Genomic DNA, 20544 nt, shown 5'->3' with positions numbered 1-20544 from the left:
AACTTTAGCAGGATGTTGCCTGGGCTGGAGAGTTTTAGTTATGAGGAGAGATTGGATAGATTGGGGTTATTTTTCTTGGAGCAGAGGAGATTGAGGGGGGACATGATTGAGGTGTATAAAATTATGAGGGGCATAGATAGGGTAGACAGGAAGGAACTTTTCCCCTCGGTGGAGGGATCAATAACCAGGGGGCATAGATTTAAGGTAAGGGACAGGAGGCTTAGAGGGAATGTGAGGAAGACTTTTTTCACCCAGAGGGTGGTGGGAATCTGGAACTCACTGCCTGAAAGGGGGATAAAGGCAGATACCCTCATAACTCTTAAGAAGCATTAGGATGTGCACTTGCGATGCCATGGCATACAAGTCTATGGGCCTAGTGCTGGAAAATGGGATTAGAATAGTTAGGACAAAAACAGAATTACCTGGAAAAACTCAGCAGGTCTGGCAGCATCGACGGAGAAGAAAAGAGTTGATGTTTCGAGTCCTCATGACCCTTCAACAGAACTTTCATGAGGACTCGAAACGTCAACTCTTTTCTTCTCCGCCGATGCTGCCAGACCTGCTGAGTTTTTCCAGGTAATTCTGTTTTTGTCTTGGATTTCCAGCATCCGCAGTTTTTTGTTTTTATCTTAGAATAGTAAGGTACTTGTTTGACCGGTGCAGACTCGATGGGCCAAAGGGCCTTTTTCTTTGCTGTACGCCTCTATGACTCTGTGACTCTAAGGCCTATTTCCATGTTGTAATTTCCTTTTATAAATTCATTGACCTCCTTCCCTAATCCCTGGAGGCAAACAAATCTAGGGAAAAACTAAATTCCTTCTGAACTCCTGAAGTCAATCAAACAAGCTTCAGAAGACTATGATTAGCAAGATGTACATTACTAAACCTCTCCCAATATCCAAAGGAATGTAGGATGGTTCTTTTGTCATTCACCTTAAATCAGTCTCCTCTCGTTCACGATCCTTCCATCAATGGGAACAGTTTCTCTCTATTTATTTGAGCACCTCTACCAAATCTCCTCTCAACTTTTTCTTTTCTATGGAGAACAACTCCAGCTTCTTCAATCTATCCACATAACTGAAGTCAATCATCCCTGGAACAATTCTCGTAAATCTTTTCTTCACTCCTTTCAAAGCCTTCATACCCTTCCTAAATAACGGTGCCCAGGAATGGATACAATACCCCAGTTGAGACCAAACCCAGTGTTTTATAAAGGTTCACTGTAACTTCCTAGCTTCTGTACTTTATGCTTCTATCTATAAAGCCCAAAATCTGATATGCATTCTTCTCCATTTTCACTTTTTCAACATGCTTGCCACCTTCAGCACTTTGTGCATATATTGCCCCTGTTGCTGCTCCCTATTTAGAACTGCATCCTTTAGTTTATCTGGCCTCTCCTCATTCTTCTTACCAGAATTAATCACTTCACATTGCTCTGCATTAAATTTCATCTGCCGTGCGTCCACCCATTCCACCAGCCTATTTATGTCCTTTTTAATGTTATCACTATGCTCCTCACTGTTCACAACATTTATGAATTTTGTGTTATCTGAAAATTTTAAAATTGAGCCCTGTACACCAAAGTAATTAATATATATCAAGAAAGCAGTGGTTCTGGTACCAACCACTGGGGAACACGATTGTATATACCTTCTTCCAGTCCCAAAAACAAATGTTCACTGCTGTTCTTCCCTTCATCCGCCCGGCGGCATTCCATAGGGATTGTTCCCTCCGTGACACCCTGGTCCACTCCTCCATCACCCCCTACTCCTCAACCCCCTCCCATGGCATCTTCCCATGCAACCGCAGAAGATGTAACACCTGCCCCTTCACTTCCCCTCTCCTCACCGTCCATGGGCCCAAACACTCTTTTCAAGTGAAGCAGCATTTCTCTTGCACTTCCCTCAACTTAGTCTACTGCATTTGTCGCTCCCAATGCGGTTTCCTCTACATTGGAGAGACCAAATGCAGACTGGGTGACCGCTTTGCAGAACACCTTCGGTCTGTCCGCAAGCATTACCCAGACCTCCCTGTCGCTTGCCATTTCAACACTCCACCCTGCTCTCACGCCCATCCTTGGCTTGCTGCATTGTTCCAATGAAGCTCAATGCAAACTGGAGGAACAGCATCTCATCTTCCGACTAGGCACTTTATAGCCTTCAGGACTGAATATTGAGTTCAACAATTTTAGATAATGAACTCTCTCCTCCATCCCCACCCCCTTTCCGTTTTTTTCCCCCTCCTTTTCATTTTTTCCAATAATTTATATATATTTTTCTTTTCCCACCTACTTCCATTATTTTTAAATGTATTTCCATCCATTGTTTTATCACTACCTTTTAGCCTTTTTGGATTCCTTCACCCCACCCCAGCCTCACTAGAGCTATCTGTACCTTGTTTGTCCTGCTTTCTACCCTTAATTAGCACATTCCTTTAGATAATATCACCACCTTCAACACCTCTTTTTGCTTTTGTCTGTGACATCTTTTGGTTATCTCCACCTATCACTGGCCCTTTACCTAGCTCTTCTTGTCCCAAACCCCTTAAACCAGCTTATATTTCACCCCTTTCCTATTTTTACTTAGTTCTGTTGAAGGGTCATGAGGACTCGAAACGTCAACTGTGCTCTTCTCCACTGATGCTGCCAGACCTACTGAGTTTTCCAGGTACTTTTGTTTTTGTTTTTGTTTTGGATTTCCAGCATCCGCGGTTTTTTGTTTTTATCTCTGTGTTTAATTGACTGCCACTTCTCTTCAAGGAATGCCTACCTTGAAGAAGTTTTGCTCTTCTCTCTGTCAGGATTTTTGTATCTCTCTTTTGCCTTGTTCACCTTCCTTGCTTTCCATTTCTCTCCTGGTGCTTGACAAGGTGTTTACTAAAACCCGCTTTCACAGCCATATTTCCTTCCTCAGTGACTGTCTCCATCTCCGACTTACCCCACATGGATTTTCAACATCCCTCATGCTTCGAACCCACCCAGGATTACAGGTATCTCCAGGACATACAACGCTCCTTGGACTGCTGTTCTCGTCGCATTCTGAGATCCACACTCAGTGCCATGCGCCGCCATATGAACACACTGGACCTCTCCCTCCAGCTGCACCGCCGCACCCTTTTTCAAAGCTGTGCGTGCCCCCAGTTTCATTTTATTCTTCATCTCATCCGATGCCTCAACAAGAAACTTTTTCTCTTTCTCTCAAGTGCTAAGGAACGCAAGCTCCAACAACTCATCGACACCTACACCCATCCAGGACTCTCCACCCCTGCCTGTCCCTCTGTCCCCATCCCATCTTCCAATCCCAGCCCCGGCCGTGTATTCACCATACTCCCTGATCTTCCCCTCTCCAATGCTGAATGTTCAGTGCTCAGCAAAGGACTTAGTTTCATACCTTTACGCCCTCATCTCAGTGAATTTCGGGCTCGGCACGATGCTGAACTCTTCTTCCGCTGCCTTCGTCTCCGTGCTCACTTTTTTGGGCAGGAGTCTCCTCCCCATTCAATGGATCTTTTACCCACCTCCAATATTCTCCCTCCACCTGGACCCCTCCCTCTGGATTCTTACCTTCTCTTGATCTTTTTATTGAGAACTGTCGGCGTGACATTAGTCGTCCCAATTTCTCTGCTTCTCTCACCTATTCTAACCTGTCTCTCTCTGAACTTGCTGCACTCTGTTCTCTCAGGTCCAACCCTGACATTGTCATCAAACTTGCTGACAAGGGTGGTGCTGTTGTTGTCTGGCGCACTGACCTCTACCTTGTAGAGGCTGAGCGTCAACTCACAGACACTTCCTCCTACCTCTCCCTGGACCATGACCCCACCACTGAACATCAAGCCATTGTTTCCAGGACTGTCACTGACCTCATCTCCTCTGGAGATCTTCCTCCCACAGTTTCCAACCTGATAGTCACCCAACCTCGGACAGCCCGCTTCTACCTCCTACCCAAAATCCACAAACAGAACTGTCCCGGCAGACCGATTGTGTCAACCTGATCCTGCCCCATGGAACTCATTTCTCGCTATCTTGACTCCCTTCTCTCTCCCCTTGTCCAGTCCCTTCCCACCTACATCCGTGATTCCTCTGACACCCTACATCACATCAACAATTTCCAGTTCCCTGGCCCCAACCGCCTCCTCTTCACCATGGACGTCCAATCCCTCTACACCTCCATCCCCCACTGGGATGGTCTGGTGGCTCTCCACTTCTTCCTTGAACAGAGACCCGAACAATCCCCACCCACCACTACTCTCCTCCGTCTGGCTGAACTTGTTCTCACACTGAACAATCTATCCTTTAACTCCTCTCACTTCCTCCAAATAAAAGGTGTGGCTATGGGTACCCGCATGGGCCCCAGCTATGCCTGTCTCTTTATGGGGTTTTTGGAACATTCCTTGTTCCAGTCCTACTCCGGTCCCTCCCACAACTCTTTCTCCGGTACATCAATGATTACTTCAGTGCTGCTTCATGCTCTCGTTGGGACCTGGAAAAATTTATTAATTTTGCTTCCAATTTCCACCCCTCCAACATTTTCACATGGTTCATCTCTGACACTTCCCTTCCCTTCCTTGACCTCTCTGTCTCAATTTCTGGTCATAGACTGTCCACCAATATCCATTACAAGCCTATCGACTCCCACAGCTACCTCGACTACAGCTCCTCACATCCCGCTTCCTGTAAGGACTCTATCCCATTCTCTCAGTTCCTTTGCCTCCGTCGCATCTGTTCTGATGATGCCACTTTCAAAAACAGTTCCCCTGACATGTCCTTCTTCCTCCTTAACCGAGGTTTTACACCCACGATGGTTGACAGGGCCCTCAACCGTGTCTGGCCCATTTCCCGCGCATCCGCCCTCACACCTTCTCCTCCCTCCCAGAAACATGATAGGGTCCCCCTTGTCCTCACTTATCACCCCATCAGCCTTCGCATTCAAAGGATCATCCTCCGCCATTTCCGCCAACTCCAGCATGATGTCACCACCAAACACATCTTCCCTTCAACCCCCCAGTGGCATTCCGTAGGGATCGTTCCCCCTGTGACACCCTGGTCCACTCCTCCACCACCCCCTATTCCTCAACCCCCCTCCCACGGCACCTTCCCACACAACCGCAGAAGGTGCAACACCTGCCCCTTCACTTCCCCTCTCCTTACCGTCCAAGGGCCCAAACACTCTTTTCAAGTGAAGCAGCATTTCACTTGCACTTCCCTCAACTTAGTCTACTGCATTTGTTGCTGCCAATGCGGTTTCCTCTACATTGGAGAGACCAAATGCAGATTGGGTGACCGCTTTGCAGAACACCTTCGGTCTGTCCGCAAGCATTACCCAGACCTCCCTGTTGCTTGCCATTTCAACACTCCACCCTGCTCTCTTGCCCACATGTCCGTCCTTGGCTTGCTGCATTGTTCCAGTGAAACTCAACGCAAACTGGAAGAACAGCACCTCATCTTCCGACTAGGCACTTTACAGCCTTCTGGACTGAATATTGAGTTCAACGATTTTAGATCATGAGCTCTCTCCTCTATCCCCAACCCCTTTCCGATTTTTCCCCGTCCTTTTTGTTTTTTCCAATAATTTTTATAGATTTTTCTTTTCCCACCTATTTCCATTATTTTTAAATGTATTTCCATCCATTGTTTATCTCTACCTTTTAGCCTTTTTGGATTCCCTCACCCCACCCCACCCCCACTAGGGCTATCTGTAGCTTGTTTGTCCTGCTTTCTACCCTAAATTAGCACATTCCTTTAGATAATATCACCACCTTCAACACCTCTTTGTCCTTTTATCTGTGACATCTTTTGGTTATCTCCACCTAGCACTGGCCCTTTACCTAGCTCTTCTTGTCCCAAAGCACCCTCCCCTTAAACCAGCTTATATTTCACCCCTTTCCTATTTTTACTTAGTTCTGTTGAAGGGTCGTGAGGACTTGAAACGTCAATTGTGCTCTTCTCCACTGATGCTGCCAGCTTTTCTAGGTATTTTTGTTTTTGTTTTTGTTTTGGATTTCCAGCATCCGCAGTTCTTTGCTTTTATCTCTGTGTTCACCGCTACTTTGCTTCCTGTCACGCAGCCAGCTTCGTATCCAGGCTGCTTTTACTCCATGGGCTTCAACTTTCCTGGTAAGTCCATAATGTAGCACATTATCAAATGAGGTCCCATGTTAATAGTGCAATATTCAAAACAAGAAATTGCCCCAAGTGCTCAAACAAAATTTAACGTTCAACAGTTGCTTAGCAATATCTGTTAATGTTTTATGAATTTAAGATTAATTTAATCTGAAGATCCAGATGACAACCATAAAATACTATGACTGTGCTTACTGTAGTTTATGAAACTCTCAACCCTACAATTAAATTACTGTCTTGCAGTTTGAGAGCCATCCAATGTCCTCTCAGTTTTTAAACTTGAGCTATCAATAATTGCAGTCTTATTTACATTCTGAAATTCAAACACGATATAAAATGAGGCTTTTTTTGTAAAAACTGAGTGCAGAATAAAACAAAATCTGATCATACTGCCAAATTCATACATTAATGAAGAAGGAGGAAAATTGTGTTATTACTTGCACATGGACACTGACATGTTTTTGCTCAAACTATACTTTTGTAGTGGATGTTGGTAGATCAGTATCTCTTAGCAGCTTTTTAAAACTCTGTCTTAGTCAGAACGTGGTGATGCTTGGTAATACTAGCGAATGAGTAGCAGGTGAACTAAATACTTATCTTGGTAAATTGAAAACGTAATCTTATTAAAAAAAACTCCATCTGTAAACTCTGGAAAAAACATTAATGGCCCTTCCCCTCTACATACTTCAGTACGACATTGGGTAACTTACTGCAAATGTCACCTGGATAGTTAATTTTCTCAAAACAAAAACAGAATTACCTGGAAAAACTCAGCAGGTCTGGCAGCATCGGCGGAGAAGAAAAGAGTTGACGTTTCGAGTCCTCTTGACCCTTCGACAGAAGTTCAACAATTCTGTTTTTGTTTTGGATTTCCAGCATCCGCAGTTTTTTTGTTTTTATCTTTGCAGTTAATTTTCTCACCTATTCATGTGTCATGTCAACCTGTTCACAATTGCCTGATTTTAATCAGTTTCTACAGCAGCATAATATCAAGGCACAAAGCTTGTTGCCTCGCTAGCTTGGAGCTAGAGTAATGTGAAAAATACATTCTCTGTCTTTTAAAGTTGTAGCAGTACATTCTGAACCATGCAACACAAAAATGTTATTCTCAGATATCTAGTTCTGCAACCTAATTTCTGTGAAGCAACAAATGTTAATATTAATCAAATGCAAATGTTACACCCTTGTTCAAAAAAGGGTGTATAGATAAGCCCAGCAACTACAGGTCAGTCAGTTTAACTTCAGTGGTGGGGAAGCTTCTAGAAACAATAATTTGGGGCAAATATAATCACTTGGGCAAATGCAGGTTTTTAAAATATCATTCACGGGATGTGGGCATCACTGGCTGAGCCAGCATTCATTGCCATCCCTAATTGCCCTTGACAAGGTGGTGATGAGCTGCCTTCTTGAACCACTGCAGTTCATGTGGTGTAGGTACACCCACATTGCTGTTACGGAGGAAATTCTAGGGTTTTGACCAGCGTCAGCGAAAGAACAGCAATATATTTCCAAATCAGGGTGGTGTGTGGCTTGGAAGAGAACTTCCAGGTGGTAGTGTTCCCATGTGTCTGCTGCGCTTGTCTTTCTAGATGGTAGTGGTCATGGGTTTGAAAGGTGCTTCTAAGGAGGCTTGCTGAGTTCCTGCAGTGCATCTTGTAGATAGTACACACTGCTGCCAATGCGCATCAGTGGTGGAGGGAATGAATGTTTGTGGATGGGGTGCCAATCACGTGAGCTCCTTTGTCCTGGATGGTGTCGAGCTTTTTGAGTGTTGTTGGAGCTGCACACATCCAGGCAAGCGGAGACTATTCTATCAAACTCCTGACTTGTGCCTTGTAGAAGGTGGACAGGCTTTGGAGAGTCAGGAGGTGAGTTATTTGCTGCAGGATTCCTAGCCTCTGATTTGCTCTTGTAGCCACAATATTTATACGGCTAGTCCAGTTCAGTTTCTGGTCAATGGTAACCCCCAGGCTGTTGATAGTGGGGGATTCAGCGATGGTAATGTCATTGAATGTCAAAGGATGACACTTAGATTCTCTCTTGTTGAAGATGATCATTGTCTGGCAGTTGTGTGGCATGGACAAAAGCCAGGTTAATTAAGGAAAGCCAGCATAGATTTGTTATGGGAAAATTGTGTTTAACTAACTTACTGGCATTTTTTTGATGATGTAACAGAGAAGTTCGATGAGGATAATGTTGTTGATCTGGTATACATGGATTTCCAGAAGGCAGTTGAAAAGTGCCATACAACAGACTTATGAGCAAGTCATAGCTCATGGAATTAAAGGGACAGTAGCAACATGGGTACAAAATTGGCTGAGTGACGGAGAATAGTGGTTAATGGATGTTTTTCGGATTGATGGAAGGTTTTTAGTGGAGTTCCCCAGGGGTTGGTAGTGGACATTTGCTCTTCCTGATATATATTAATGACCTAGATCTTGGTGTACAGGGCATTTGATACAAAACTTGGAAACATTGTGAACTGAGGAGGATAGTGCAGAGCTTCAAAAGGACATAGGTTGGTGGAATGGGCGGACAAGTGACAGGTGAAATTTAATATGGAGGTGTGTGAAGTGATTCATTTTAGTAGGAAGAATGAGGAGAGGCAATCTAAAATAAAGGGTACGATTCTAAAAATTCTAAAGGGGGTGCAGGAGCAGAGGGACCTGGGTGTATATGTGCACAAATCATTTAAGGTGGCAGGACAGGTTCAGACAGCAGCTAATAAAGCATACAGTGTCCTAGGCTTTATTGATAGAGACATAGAGTTATGTTAAACTTGTATTGAACACTGGTTTGGCCCCAACAGGAGTACAGCATCCAGTTCTGGTTGCCACACTTTAGGAACGATGTGAAGGCATTAGAGAGAGTGCAGAAAAATGAGGAACTTCAGTTATGTAGATAGATTGGAGAAGTTCGGACTACTTTTCTTGAAGAGAAGGTTGAGAGGATATTTGATAGAGGTATTCAACGTCCTAAGATGTCTGAACAGAGTAGATAAGGAAAAACTATTCCCATTGGTGGAAGGATTGAGAACAAGAGGGCACAGATTTAAGTTAATTGGCAAAAGAATCAATGGCGACACGAGGAAAAACTTTTCCATGCAGTCAGTGGTTCGGATCTGGAATATACCGCCTGAGAATATGGTGAAGGCAGACTCAATTGAAGCATTTGAGGGAATTGGATTATCATCTGAAAAGAAAGAATGTGCAGGGCTACTGGGAGAAGCTGGGGGAGTTGCAGTAGGTGAAATTGCTAGTGCAGACATGACAGGCTGAATGGCCTCCTTCTGTGGTGTACGAATTCTGTAAACATGCCTACCATTTCAAGTCCAACAATTTATTAGCAACCATCCTTTTGGTGTCATCATGCAGAAATAGCAAACAAAGCACCAGGAGCACTAAAGTAGGCAACTAATCACCAGCAAATCAGTTGACCTGTAAGCTCCTAATGCAAATTTCTCTGTGGTGGCAAACAAACTTACTACAGTAACACTAAGGGAATTGTATACGTACCAAAATACTGGGTGGGGATGATTTTGAGAATTACCCCCACTTTCTTGGGAGTGCATGTTATGACACATGTTGTGATAATGCATAACCGAGGACCCCTTGTACTTTTTTCCTTGATAGTTACCCAACATTGCACACCTAAATGGGCCAAATGTCACTGTAACTCTTTTGAGTACAAACACATTTCTATCTGTTCCTATTCAGATGAAGTTATATTGTTTCATAGTTTGTCATTGTGAGATTTGAACTCTTGATCTAGGGGTTACAAACCCAGTACCATAACCACTTGGCTATTTAGGCCAAGCCAAATGTCACTGTAGAAGGACATCTAAAGGCACCTTCAATTAGTTATACCTGCCTTTACATGTTTAGATTTTTAAACTTTTCATGTGGCAAGGTGCTGAAACTGAAAATTGATATGATGTAGCGAGGGAAACGGCAGGATTTTCCCCACAAGGCATGACATCAGAGTCGCATTGTGTGGGAAACACCTGGCAGTGACTTTCCCTAAATAAGTAGTGATCAGAGAGTGGGGCTCGCCCTCCAATTAAGGACAGCAGGCATGCTCTTGAAGCTGGAGAGCCAATAGGAGGCCCTCCATTACTGAAGAAGCAGAAGCTTGCCTTTCCAGTAAAGAGAGAGGGTGCCTCAAAATGGAGGCATCCTCTCTCCAACTTTTTGAAATTTTAAATTCAAAACTCTCCTCAGCAGCCTGTCGACCTTTGAAGAGGGGGATCCCATTCACAGGGCAGGCGAGTCTCAAATCCTGCCTGGAGTGCTGGCCCCCCTGGTCTGCCACCAGGAGGCTGCTTCCATGCAGCTGGCCTTGGGGTGCTGGAGGCTGACTGAAAAATTCTAGTCAGCTTCTGACAACAGACATTAATGGGCCCTCAGCAATCATTAAGTGGCTACCTGCTGCTTCCAGGCTCAGATCCCAACTCTGGAATAATGGCCCTGGATGGATGGAACTGGCAAATTGGCTTGCTGTTCAGTGGCGCAAATTTTCGCACCCAACGTCTTCAATCCAGGGCTAATAATTTTGCCCAGGTTATCTGAGACCCAAGTTAACAGGGCAAAATAAGATTGAAAGATTGGGAAATTAACATGCATGGAATGTAAATTAGAGTGGGTAAATTCACTGTCAAATCAAGTACAGACAAAGAACTAATGAAGGAAATAAGTAGTTGAAAGAAAAAAATAGGAAAAAAAACCATTTAATTTTAAATTCGATATTTTTAAAAGCTTCAACAACTAAAACTGAAGGAGTGAGACTCAACGTTTATAAATGGTTAATTTTCAGTGCCAGGAAGAATATTCACTGCTGGAAATAACACGTCATTAAATGTCACATCATTAAGTGGGGTACTGAAGTGGACAAGACTTAACTTTCTGTGATGAGCTTGCCTTGACGGAACCCCCTAGCCCTGTGACCCACACTACCAAGGAAAAGAGCAGCAATTTCCTGGTAACACTATGACATCCAAGTCAAACACCATCTTGACTTGGACATATAACACCATTCCTCTCGTCATTTGGTAAAAATTGTAACATTTGGGGGCATGATTAGCAAAGATTGCCAAAGCTCAAGGACAAGCCTCACCACTACTTTCTCAGGGCAATGATGGATGGTAATTAAAAATGCCACTTTGCCAGCATCGCAAAGAGAAATTAACAAAACACATGCGGTTGTAGTATTGTAAAAATTAGAATCTTTTTGCAATTTGGCAGTACAAGGGACAGAATTATGCAGTTTCAGAAACAAGTCAGGGATAAGAAGGCCATTCAGCCCATTGATTTTCATCCCTTCAAGTGTATTAGCTCTCCCATCATGGCAACTAATTGAACTTTGAGCAACCCTAATATTTTTGCCTTCATTATCTTTCTTGGTAGGTTATCACAGGCAAATCATCCTTTGAGTGAATGTGTTTTGGCTGATGTCAGTTCTAAATTTAATTTTACAACTTTTCTATTTAGGTCATGTGGCCCTAACTTGATTGGTCTACTTCGAATAGTCTAGGTTTACATTATCTCTACCATTTAAAATTTCTTACAATTTGATGAGATTCCTTATTCTATAACCTTCTTTCTAAACACTGAAACTATGAGTCTTTCCTCATAGCTCAATGCCATTCTAATTGTGATCGGTCTTGTTGTTCTTTCAATAACCTTTCAAATGTAGAGAATATCTTTTCCGACACACAATCACCAAAGTCTGACCAGTACCTCATAAAGCTTTAGCATAACTACTGCAACTTGCATTTTACTGCTCCGGTTATAAATCTTAGTGCAATATTCCTTTAAATCCAGTTGATCGTTTTCACCATACAAATTACATTTGAATATTTCTTGCAAATTATTGGCTACAACATAATCACTGTAAAATATTAATTGGAACATGGTGTGTAATTGTCATCGAACAAGTATTATAATTTTAATTTCAATATATTTTTAAGCATGGTTTAATGTGACCGATAATCTCAGTCTTAGAATTTCAGAGCCCTGAGGAGCAGCCAAGAACCTCCCGGAGAATTAAAGGAATCATTTAGAAGTATGCTTCATCTTCTGGTTGGCACGCTAAACTGAGGCCCCATCTGTCTGCTTGGGTGGATGCAAAAAAATCCCAAGGCATTATTTCAAAAAAGAGCATGGGAGCTATCTGTGATGCCCTGGCCGCTATTTATTCCTCAAACAACATCACAAAAAATGGACAATGTGGTCAATATCACATTGCTGTTTGTGGGCATTTGCCTCGTGGACATTTGGATACTGCATTTACTACAAGTGACTGTACTTCAAAACCACTGTAAAGCTCTAAAGTATTAGCTATAAAGCACTGAGATATCCAAAAGCATTGTGAAAAGCATTAAATAAATTCAGAAATAATTACCAGATCAGTTTTATGCAATAGCTAAAGTCTAGTTTTCCCACTACACCTCTTAAATTGCCAGTTAAAAGTTTGAGAGATTGGGAATAATCATTACAGCAGTTACTGGGTCAGATTAATGCTCATCTCCACTTCCTTTCTACCAATGCAGCATGGGACACCCAGAGGAACTATTAGATCACCAGGGATCAAATCTGATTAGTTGTAAACAATGTATGGTAATACTTCAAGTTATATCACACTGACAGTAAAACATTCTCTGCAATTTACTATATCTGTTGCAAGCCTATATTTAGGTATGAATTATATGGCAACCTAATGCTTACAAGCATTAGTATCTTAGCCAAATGGTTTGAAGGGTCCCAAAGGTGATCTTCACACAACGCTCTGCTATAGTTTGCATGTTTAACCTCTCTTGCAAAGGCTTAAGCAGGGACTCTAAAGTGCAGCATCTTGCAAGAGGGTACACCCTGCTGCAACAATGGACGCTGTGAACAATCTTGAACTGGTTTGACATTGGTCATAATGGGGAATCAGAATGGTCTCAAATTGTATAACAATCATGGATGAAAACACTTTGCAGCCATTTAAGTACATTTTGAAGTGTAGTCAGTTGTATGTAGGAACCATGAATATTTGGGGCTAAATTAAATTCTCTTTCTAAAAGTACACCTTTCAACTGTTGGCTTGGCCTAAATAGCCAAGTGGTTATGGTACTGGGCTTGTAACCCCAAGATCAAGAGTTCAAATCTCACAATGGCAAACTATGAAACAATGTAACTTCATCTGAAACAGATGGTAATGGGTTTGTACTCAAAAGAGTTACTCCAATTTCACAACCCCTTCATGATGCAGAATGTTCGATGAGACATTCAATACGAAAATTATAATTCACTTACACATTACTGCATAATGTGTTAATGTTGTAGGATATTTTCCACTAATTTATGGATGTGATTGAAATGACAATTCTGTTCATGTGAAATTATCAAAGACATATAAATTGGAAGTTATGACTTTCTGTAGCAATCTATTGTTAGCTGACTGTATTTATTGTTCCTATTGTCCATAAACCACACGAGAAATGTGAAAAAGGAATATTAAAGCAGAAAGACTGGCTTAAGTAATGTGTCAAAAAAATATATATACACTCATTGTTAGAATTCATTCTGCTTTACATGTTCCATGGTGCTTCCATCTTCATATACTGAAGATTCCAAACAGTCCTTCACATTTAGGTGGGGCTACTAGTTGTATTTATCAGTTTTGTATTGATTCAGTTCTAAAGCTGGATGGTGCAATAGGGATGTCATCATCCATTCAGCTCTGGGATCTGATTTGAATTGTTCCTAAATGCAAGACAGGATCCCTTTAGCTATGAGGGGACATAAGTAAAATGACACTAGGCATTCTCCAATTGAATGCCAGTGCGCACACAGCACATCACATAACTAATTGATCATACTCACCAGATGGCTTCACGAATAAGACAGATAGATTTGCATTTATATAGCCCATTCATGATGCCAGGACATCCCCAAGTGCTTCATAATTGGTTAAGTACTTCTGAAACATAGTCATTGTTGCAATGTAGGAAATGCAGCAGCCAATTTGTAAACAGCAACGTCCCACAAACAGTGATGTGATAATGACCAGATAACCTGTTTTTAGGTCATAGTTGAGAGGTAAATCTTGGCTCAGACACTGGGATAAATCCCCAGCTTTTTATTTAAATAGTGCTGCAGGATCTTATGTCTACCTGATAGGGGTTTGGTGCAATGTCTCAATCTAGAGACAACACCTTGGATAGTACAGAGCTCCCTCAGTGCTTCACTGCCATGGCAGCCCTTGATTAATGTGCTCAAGTCTCTGGAGTGGGGCTTGAACCCACAACATCTGACCCAGACAAGTACTACCTCTGGAATAATTCACGTTTCTGCAGTGAAATAGGACAACAGCAGCATTCTTCTAAAATGCAAGCTTAAGGAACACTATTATGGAGGGTAATTCCTTGGCATCTTATTCCTGCCTTTATGTAAGAGTGCTGGGTCATTGAGAGATACTACACCCATCTTAGCAATGGCTTCCACACCAGCAAGAGGGTCTGCAAGGAAATTGTCATCATCCCCAGCAAGAAACTTCACAACATTGATCACAATGAATTGCACAAGTAGAAAAGTGAATTGTAATTGGCTTTTTAGTTCAATTAGTGATGTATAGTATATGAGAGACATAAAAAAGTGATAAGCAAAAAATGCTGGCACAGTTATATATAGTTTATTCACTTATTACAACTTTTCATCAAAAAAGCACCATTACCATTCTTTTGGACACAAACAGCTGTGTAATTTAGACATATTCAGATACTTGATTAAACCTCTCCCTCAAAAAAACTGGAATTCATCTGGTGTACATTTCAAAATGAAAAAGGGAGCATTCTTCAGTAACACATTATACAACTGAAAAGTCAGTCATGATCATTGTGAATCTTATAAGATAAACCTGCATTTTTACATCTCCAGGATGCTCCAAAATGCTTTACAGCTAAAGAATCGCTTTTGATATGTAGAGAAATATGGCAGACAAGTTGTGCATTGGAGGTCCTACAGAGACCATCGATATAAATGACCAGTTGATTTGGTTTGGTGGTGTTGGTTGAAGGATATATACAGGACAGACACAGAACTCCCTGCTTACATTAAAATAGTGGCATGGAACTTTTACGTGTGCCTCAGCAGGCATACAGGACCTTGTTTAATGCCTCATCTCAAAGATAGTACCTCCAACAGTGCAACACTCCCCTGGCACCTCAATGAAGTGTCAGCCTAGTTTATGTGCTTAAGTCCTAGAGTGGAGCTTGAACTCTCAACGTTCTAATTTAGAAGGACAAGTATACTACCACTGAGACAAACTGACAAAAATGTGCAATTTCTATAGGTGAAAGCACGCAAAGGCCAGTTCACTAGCTTTGCCAAGACAGAATATTTCAAAAATTCCGAGGAAGCATTGATATGAAAAGGAACAAAATCTAAATCTAAACAATTTAAAACTAGTTCGGATTGAAATATTTAATTCTGAAGTCTACACAACTAAAATCTACATAACTAAAGAGACTTAAATTTTCATAAGACCTTTGGAATTCATGTGTCAAATTTAAAACTATAGCAATACTAGAAAAGCAGTTGTGAACAGCAATGGGGTTTCAAGTAATCTCTGCAGTTGCAACATTAGAACCGCATTATTTTAAAAGCTTACTTTGTGGAGTTGAAAAATTACAAAAGCAGATTAACTGCTGTACCACAAACCAGGGACAAATTAGTTTATATTCTGTATCCCGATTGTTTCATCCTAAACCAAGCATCATCAAAATGACACTGTTTTATTCTTGCACAGTTGTTGCCCATCCCTAAGTTGCCCTTGAGGTGGCGGTGGTGAGCCACCTTCTTGAACTGCTTCAGTCCATGTGATGTAGGTACAATCACAGCGCTGTTAGGAAGGGAGTTTCAGGATTTTGATCCAGCAATCATGAACGGCAATATAGTTCCAAGTCAGGATGGTTGTGGCTTACACTTGCAGGTGGTGGTATTCCCATGCATCTTCTGCCATTGTCCTTCTAGGTGGTAGAGGCCTCATGTTTGGAAAATGCTGTTGAAGGTGGCTTGGTGAATTGCTGCAGTGCATCTTGTATATGTTATACAATGCTGCCTATACAGGTGGTGGAAGGAATGAATGTTTAAGGTGGTGGGATGGGGTGTTGATCAAGCAGGCTGCTTTGTCGTGGATGGCATCAAGCTTAGAGTGTTGTTGGTGCTGCACTCATCCGGACAAGTGAAGAGTATTCGATCACACTTCTGATTTGTGTCTTGTAGATGGTGGACATGCTATGGAGGGGTCAGGTGGTGAGTTACGAACCACAGAATTCCCAGCCTCTGATCCACACTTGCAACCACTGTACTTATATGGGTGGTGCAGTTCAATTTCTGGTTAATGGTAGCCCACAGGATGTTACTAGAGGTGGAAATCAACAATGTAAATGCCAATACATGTTAGGGGGAGATGGTTGGATTCTCTCTCTCTTGGAGATGGTCATTTACTAGCACTTGTGTGGCACGAATGTTACTTGCCACATCAGTCCAAGCCTGAATGTTGTTCAGGTCTTGCTGCATATGGGGATGGACTGTTTCAGTATCTGAAGGGTCACAAATGTACTGAACTAAAATTCCCAAAAGCCAAAGAAAACAAAATATTTTAGTCAAAGCCAAGCTAGGTTGACTAAATGTTTATAAAATTCAATGTTTTGACACATGGTTTTTTCTTTCATTTTAATAGTGGTTTCACATTTAGCAATGACTCTCCAAATATTCCAATAAAAATTATTAAAATTCATAATATGCATGTTACAAAAGCTTTCATTTTTCTGCAACAAATGCTAATTAAGAATATTTAGATAGAAGCTTTTTTTAAATAAGCACATTATTTTAACATTGTCAGCAAGCGTGATGGTGGATATGTAACATGTTTGCTCACTTGAACTGTGAAACTGACCAGAGTCACATTTGTGTCTCACAAACTTGGGTTGTGTCTGAAAAAAAATGTATTTTGAGAATACAATGCAATGATGAAATGCTGGTGTTGGGAGCAAAGAGAAGGAATGAACTAGCATAGTCCACATTAAGGCATATTGACAAACATCCTGTGTTCGCTGAAGTCGAATTTCCCTAAACCATAAGTATCACCAATACTATGGCAAGTGAACCTAGTGAAAACATTGTATTTGGTTAAACTGCAGGACATCAATATTATAGTGAAGCCAAGAGCTGTGTCAGAGACTGTGCTAGGCTCTGGAGAATATAGGGGAGAAATTCCTAGGGCTATGAATTGCAAGGCTGCAGCAAATATCCAGCAGATCAGAGAGTATGTCTGTAAATTGCCATCTCATTTTCCTCCATACAAAAAACAATGATGGAGAACTGGACGGGTTCCTTTACAGGTGTGTGCTCTGATAATTGCTGATCCAGCATGCAGACTTGTAGTAGTGTAAATAACCTGGCTTTTTTTTTTAAAAAGTGGGGGTAATTCCTCAAATGGCTAGGTTGGCAAAGAGGAACATCACAGCTGCTGTCAATCCGAGGTCACCAATACCAACAGAGAGAGAGAGACCATGTAGCAATGGGAGCTTACAGAATAAGTTGCAGATCAATGTAAAACCTGCTACCCAATCACATATTTGAAATGTCCATCACAATATCAATAGATCCAGTCAAGAATCACCTGTTGAAAATATTTTGTTATTTAGATTCAATAAGTCTATTGGTATTCTTTTTAAAATGAAAATAAATACACATGTTGACAACTGCCACACATCATTCAGCTTAACAGTAAAGTATCAGCAAACCAAGTTGGTGGTCATTAACTATCTCATTTACCTTTATAAAATATGTACAAATCCTGATATCACAGTCCTGTAGTGTGTTAAAGAGGAATTTAGACTAGTTGGAAACGTTCTTTTGAACCCAGTTCTGATGAAAGGTCACTCCATCCGAAATGTTAACTGTTTCTCTTCACAGATGCTGCCTGGCCTGCTGAGTTTTTCCAGCATGTGTAGTACTTTGCTTTTGTATTACTGAAAGCTTTGAGGTTTGTTGTACCTATTCTCAGCTGTTTTAGGGATTGTCCAGACTGCAGTGGAAGGAAATTAATCTATTGTACACATTTCTACATTCATTGTTAAATGCCATTGTCCCAAAGAAACATTAACATTTAGAAGAAGTTTTTGAAAAGGTAAATGGACACTTGAAAATGCACACCATTGACAATCGTGAACAAGATTAAGACCAAGGAATCCTATATACAAAGCTATTTTTAAAAAAATGTACAGATTTAAAAAACTGCTATAACATACCTACCTGACAAAGCCAAGAGAAAATTTCTCAATTCACATAAACACTTGTGGTTATGTACAGACTGGACAATATATTACATGATCCAATAACTTCTGTTCATTCAATGCACACTGAAATGAGAACAGGAGACATCCTTTGAATTGCAGCAGATTTCAAGTTAGAAAATATCCACTTTACATTTGAAAGCTATTGGAAAGAATCGTTCTCATACTCTGGTCTGTATGTAAAAGTGAAGAGGAATCCATTCTTTTGCTTTCCAGGGCGGCCTATTTTTACTACAGTACACATACTAGGAGTTTTCACTACTCCGGTTTAGGCTGCCTGCAGCTGTATTACTCGGAGACTGAAGAAATTCACGGAAGTCTTGAACTAAGTCTCCCTGTTCTCCGACATTCAGGTGAGGAGGACTCCCTACAAAGGAAGAAGAAAATCAGGGTGCCATTTTGACAAAAGTCAAGAAACAAGTTTACAAAGAAACCATTAATCAGCAAATGAAACACATTTATTGAATTTAGCAAAGCAGAAACTGGCTTAACTCCTTAGGTAAACCTAGGCTGGTCTAGACATGAGCACTGCTTTTACTAAGTTCTCTAAATTCTGTCAAATTAAATATTCATGATTTAAGATAATCTTTAAACTGTGAAGTGAGACAGCACCTTATTAATATTTAAGTACAGTCCATGGACGATCTCTTACCCAAATACAGAAATAGGGGCCAGGTTTAAAAGTTAAATCTGAAAATTTCAAGACATGTGAATGATATGCACTATTATTAAGATGTGGACTGGCCAGCAACTTGTAGCGAGGGAGAGATATCTTGTGAAATGCAAATCACAAGTTGCTCAGCCATTAGCTTCACGGAAACAGCATCATTTGCTTAATCCAAAATTGCTGTACTAACTGCCCATTAAACTCACAGAAAGTTAAGTCTAATAATTAACATAAATAGCCTTGTAACGATGTGGGAATTGTTAATTACTGCCAATCTTTTGCCTAAAAAGTGAACAATTCTCAGTGTGGAGTCTCATTCTTTCTGGTTATCAATGGATTTAGGTTTTAAAAATGTTAAATTTTTAAATTTAGATTTTTTCCTTCTCATCATTTCTCTCTCTCCAATCTTTCTTTCTAGTTCTGTACCTGTTTTGACATTGAATTCATGCACTTTACTTTGCCTTTCTTCTCAGACGTTCCTCTGGATATTTTTCAATCCTTAAATCTCATTGGTTTGGGGGAATACTATATTTGTTCATTATTCACCAAAGTCCAAGATGCCCTTCTGGCCTCACTACAGTTATTAGCTTGCACTTCCAAAAACGTTATGGGAAGAAGCTTTTAAAATCCAGACATGCGCAAACAAGTCTAATGGGGTATGCTGCAAGCATCCCCCCAACTCTAACAACAAGGACTACTTAATTAAACACATTCAATTCAAATGGGATGGTGCAGAAGTGGAAAGTTGTATATTTACAGGCTTGTTTAAAATACTGAGTTCTCCCAATCAAATATTAACGAGGCAAGAGGAGGAGTTTTCAACAGTAAAGCTACTGAAAGAAAGCAGCTCCAAAATCACCACTTTCAAATGTGAAGCATTAACCAGCAATAATTTTGCACAGAAATTGTTCTTAAAGTTTTGCAACTGATTGCAATGAATTGGGGAGCCCAGTGGATGAGCCAGTACAAAATCATTTGGCACAGGAGGAATTTGGCCCATCATGCTTGTGCCTGTTCTTTGAGAAAGCTATTCAATAACTCCCACTCCGGTGCTCTTTCTCCATGACCCTGAAAATTTCTGCTCCTTCACATGTTTATCCAATTCCCTTTTGAAAGTTATAATTGAATCTGCTTCCACCATGCTTTCAGGTAGTACATTCCAGATCATGATTTTTATTTCCTCATGTTCTTTTGCCAAATACCTTAAATCAGTGTCCTTCAGTTACCACCCTTCCACCAATGGAAACACTTTCTCCTCATTTGCTCTACCAAAACCTATCATTTTGAACCTCTATCAAATTTCCCCTTAACCATCTCTGCTCTGAGAACTTCTCTGGGCTCATCAAATAATTGAAGTCCTGCATCTCTTTTATCACTCTTGTAAATCTGCCCTGCGCCTTCCTAAGGCCCTGGCAA

The 20544-nt window shown here is 41.1% G+C and overlaps 2 protein-coding genes across 5 annotated transcripts in view; one reads left to right on the top strand and one right to left on the bottom strand.

Annotated features, from left to right (window-relative positions):
- The window catches only part of trip13 (thyroid hormone receptor interactor 13), a 137371-nt gene that overhangs the window by 18465 nt on the left and 98362 nt on the right, over positions 1-20544 (top strand). The window lies entirely within an intron of this gene.
- Positions 16779-20544, bottom strand: part of brd9 (bromodomain containing 9) — a 61126-nt gene continuing 57360 nt past the window's right edge. For all 4 annotated transcript variants that reach the window (XM_041183394.1, XM_041183397.1, XM_041183395.1 and 1 more), the window contains one exon: positions 16779-18828. In XM_041183394.1, coding sequence (XP_041039328.1) covers positions 18707-18828 — 122 coding nt within the window. In that variant the 3' untranslated portion in view covers positions 16779-18706. The remainder of the gene's footprint in view (positions 18829-20544) is intronic.

The sequence above is a fragment of the Carcharodon carcharias genome, chromosome 3 (assembly GCF_017639515.1).
Source record: "Carcharodon carcharias isolate sCarCar2 chromosome 3, sCarCar2.pri, whole genome shotgun sequence".
Classification (NCBI taxonomy): Eukaryota; Metazoa; Chordata; class Chondrichthyes; order Lamniformes; family Lamnidae; genus Carcharodon; species Carcharodon carcharias.
The sequence above is the reverse complement of the archived record's forward strand: the minus strand, read 5'-3'. Positions and strand labels throughout refer to the sequence as shown.